Here is a 4067-nt window from a genome sequence, read left to right as displayed (position 1 = left end):
TTTTTTGTTTTGTTTTTCTCTTGTCCATACTTCTCTGGTGGGTCTGCAGTTGGTGTGCTTCTCCGGGCCTCTGTGGCTGCTGGTTTGTCGTTGCAGCCTCCACAACTGTGCGTGCCTGCTGTCGCCTCGCAGAAGCAACAGCAGCATCAACAAAAAATTACACGAATCGAAGCAGGCCAACACTCCAATAGGTAATAGGGTGTGGGTGTGGGGGAATGCAGCAGTACCGCGCGGTGGATGTGCAGCGGGCGCAGCAGGAGACGTGGCGCACCCGTGTTGGCGGCTTCCGCCCGTCGGGGTCGGAGACTAACTCACAGCTGTCGTCGCTGAACTCCTCATACACGCAGTTGACACGCGCCGCGTCAGAGGTGGAGTGTCTGTCTCAGGGATTGCTTGGGTCTCAGCAGGAACAACAGGACCCACGACCCGAAAAGGAGCGGCAGCAACTTGTCATTCGCCAGGAGGACATTCGTGATGAGGACTTTGAGCGGCTGGAGGTTCTGGGCGATGGCTCTTACTCGGTCGTTGTCGCCGCACGCCACTTACCCACACAGCAGATCGTCGCGTTGAAGGAGCTCTCGCGGCGGCGGCTGCGCGACCTCAATTTGGAGAAGCAGCTGCAATGGGAGATCAACGTCCACCGCCGACTGCGCCACCCCAACGTGGTTCGTATGCTCAGCTACTACGTGACTCCGCAGAGCGTCGTGCTCGTGCTGGAGATGTGTCCGCGCGGCACACTGCTGCAAAAAATTAAGACAATGCCGCAGGGGCGCTTTGACGAGCGGCGGGCCGCGCGTTACTTGCGGCAGGCGGCGCGAGCGCTGGTGTACCTGCACCGCCACGGCATTGCCCACCGCGATTTGAAGCTGGAGAACATGCTCCTCGACGCGCACGGTGTCGCGCGGCTGGGGGACTTCGGATGGAGCAAAACCGTCAACGATCCAACAACGCGCAGCGGCGGCGGCAGCGGCGGCGGCGGTGTGGCTCTCTCGTTAGGTCCTGCCAACAGCAACGACAAGGACGATGCCGGGGAGCGGAGTGGCGACAGGGGCCGGCTGACGGTGTGCGGTACGCTGGACTATCTGTCGCCAGAGATGTTGTGTGGCTTGCCGCACACCTTCAAGACCGATGTGTGGTCGCTCGGCGTCATGCTGGTGGAGATGCTGGTCGGCGCGCCGCCCTTCTATCGTGTGTCGCAGCAAGACACGCTCGCGGCGATACGCGAGGCGGCGCCGCACTTGGGCGACGGTGTGCCAATGTCGCCGCTGGCGCGGGACTTGGTGCTGGCGATGCTGCAGAAGGACCCTGACGCGCGGCCAACAATGGCGGAGGTGCTGCAACACCCGTGGACGACCTGCCACCGGGAGAAGAAGGGGCGGGTGTGACGGCGGGAGCGAAGCATGCTGGAAGCACGTCGGCCATTTCTCCGGTCGGTCTAAGGTAGGTTGTGGGAGGGGAAGCTTGTTCTCGTTGGTTCTGATTTATTTTTGTTCGTTTGTTCGCAGGGGGATGATGTCGTGTGAGGTGCGTACACATACACACCACACACACGTGTGAAGTCCCTCCCGTTGTAAATTGTTAGAGGCGTACAAATATTCTTCACGACATCTGATTCATATAGATACTAATGTCACGACTTGTGTCTTCACTTACTTTCACGTCATATACGGCTTGCTGTGTGGTGGCGCGGGTGATCCTTTTTTCTTTTTGTTTTTTTTTTTTGCGACCTCCTGCTCGGTTCATTACCAGGGTCACTGCCCAACAGTCAGAGAATCAGACACAGAAATGCGGAGATGTAGAGGGAAAGAGAAAGTGAGGGCGAGTGGTGAAACACACACAAAAAAAGGAAAAGCGCACCCATTCACGCAGATAGTCTCCTCGTGGAGCGGAAATTCTATTGGTGTTGCTCTGAGCAGTTTCGCTTTTCATCTCTTCACAGTTGGCTCTCTGCCACATCCACTGCCGCTATGACGTCTTACGCATATCTTTCATCACGAAAACTGCTACTGCTGTGCAAGGGCATGGCGTACGATGATAATTTGTTGGATTTACTGTTTGCCCTCGGTGCCCCTGCTCGACTGACCTGCTGCACTCTCACATCGCTTCCGCCCCCTTTTTCGTCTGATTCGTCTCTACTTGTATATCACTGAAACACACACACACACGAGTTGGTAGTAGCAACTGAAAGCGCTAGACCACAAAAAAAAGCCAGAGAATATCCTGCCATCTAATGGAGGCAACAATGACGTCTGAAGAAGTGAATGTGGTTGAAGTCGCAAACAGCAGCGAGCCACAGCCCACATGCCCGGCTCCGCTGTTCGACGGATATTTGTCGGGCCAAGTCAGCGAGGGCGCGGCCGAGGACGCCTCCGAGCATATGGTGCAGGCGTCCGACAGCCACGAGCAACAGCAAACCAGGCCACAGGCCCAGGACAAGCCAAGGAGGAAGAAGGGGGTCGTTAAGCTCTCGGAGAGCAAACTCACACCGACCGCGGATCAGAGCAACACCAACCTCATTATACGCAAGCTCTCGTCCCGAATCAATGAGGCCGATCTAAAGCGCATATTTTCCCCCTACGGTGAGATTGTCTCCGCGGCTGTGATGCGCAACATCCACACCGGCGAGAATCTTGGCACCGCCTTTGTGCGTTACGCCACGGCGGACCAGGCCCGCGCTGCACTTCAGTACTGCCATGGTCGCCTCATACACGGCCGCACCATCTCAGTGCATTGGGCGAAGAAGCAGCACGACGACGCTCCTGTTGGCGAGGCCCGCAAGAAGATCTTCAAGCTTTTCGTGCGGAATATACCACTCGACGTCACTGCGGAAGACTTGGCGCGCCTCTTCAGCCGCTTTGGGCCTGTCGGCAGCGTCACGCTACACAAGGACACCGCCAGTGTCGGCGACAAGCGGCTGGAGCGCCGCATCGCGTTTGTAGCGTTCCTCATGGAGGGTGTGGCGGAGAAGGCGGCGGAGGCCATTCACAACACGCGGCCGTACCCGTCGTGCCGCCGCATCCCGCTCATGGTGAAGCTCGCTGAGGATCACCAGAACAAGCGCACGCACGGCGCTCGCACCACGCAGCCGAGCGAGGTCGCCACGCCAGCCAAGTCGTCGGCGAGCACCAGCATGTGCCTGATAGACTCGAGCACGCGCAGCAGCACGTCGGCACAGCCGAACGGGACTGACGCGCTCCGCGACACGCCGATGGTGCCGCAAACTATCACGCCCAATACCACGCAGCCGCCGGTTGTACGCCACACGCTGCGGCCGCTGCGGCCGCCCGTGCTTACCCCTACGCTGCTCTTGTGCGGTGACAGCAGCACGTGCTGCACTCCGTCCGCGGTGCAACTCGCGGTGGGTGAGTGGGGGCGACAGCAGCAGCGCTACATGCACAACCCGTACAGCCCGCTGCGCCCGCGCATGTACCTCGTGGTCAACTAGGGCCGGCTGCAGGCGGGTGAAGAATGTGAGGAATCGCACCTGAAGCACGCACGAGCCGAAACACCAAAGCACGATGGATTTTGGGTGTGGGGGCGCATTTTGAGGTATTTTTGTCACCCTCGCCGCAGGGCTCGCACTGAACGGTTTTCCGTCTTCTGCGACAAGAAGAGGACAGCCAGGAAAGCTTAAGTCTACAGGGAAGAAGGAATGCTCACAAGGAGAAAAAAAAGGAGGTGAAGAGCAGTTCTCAAAATGCAACCCCCCCCNCCACCCCCCCCCCCCCCCCAAACAAAAAAACAAACTTAACGGCAGAATGCGCTTCTTGTAGTTGTTTGTATCTCCCCCATTCCTCGTCCCTATTTTATTTATTTATTTATTTATTGGTCCCCTCCCTTCCGGTTTCTGATACCCCTCCCTCTGCCTCAGGTCTGTCTGATGTTTGCATCCGCCCCTCTCTCCCCCACGCCCCCGCCACCAGCAGCAGCGGCACGTGTCGCAGGTGGCGGCGGCGGTGGGGAAGCAAGCCCTGCCATCACGCAACAAAACAAAAACAAAAATTAACAAAAGAACAAGAAAACTTTTGAAAATCCACCCACCAATGCGGAAAGAAACAAAAAAAAAA

The 4067-nt window shown here is 57.9% G+C and overlaps 2 protein-coding genes across 2 annotated transcripts; both read left to right on the top strand.

The window, feature by feature from the left end:
• Window positions 1-215: 215 nt before the first annotated feature.
• Window positions 216-1385, top strand: DQ04_12021010 (serine/threonine protein kinase; the record flags this gene model as incomplete). The annotated part of the gene is made up of 1 exon (XM_009316663.1): window positions 216-1385. One exon carries the CDS (start codon window positions 216-218, stop codon window positions 1383-1385), a length of 1170 nt encoding a protein of 389 aa, XP_009314938.1.
• Window positions 1386-2230: 845 nt separating this feature from the next.
• DQ04_12021000 (putative RNA-binding protein) lies at window positions 2231-3445 on the top strand (the record flags this gene model as incomplete). The annotated part of the gene is made up of 1 exon (XM_009316662.1): window positions 2231-3445. One exon carries the CDS (start codon window positions 2231-2233, stop codon window positions 3443-3445), a length of 1215 nt encoding a protein of 404 aa, XP_009314937.1.
• Window positions 3446-4067: the final 622 nt, after the last annotated feature.

Source organism: Trypanosoma grayi (assembly GCF_000691245.1).
Source record: "Trypanosoma grayi strain ANR4 Tgr_1202_V1, whole genome shotgun sequence".
NCBI classification, from domain to species: Eukaryota; Euglenozoa; class Kinetoplastea; order Trypanosomatida; family Trypanosomatidae; genus Trypanosoma; species Trypanosoma grayi.
This window is presented reverse-complemented; position numbering and strand designations above follow the sequence as displayed.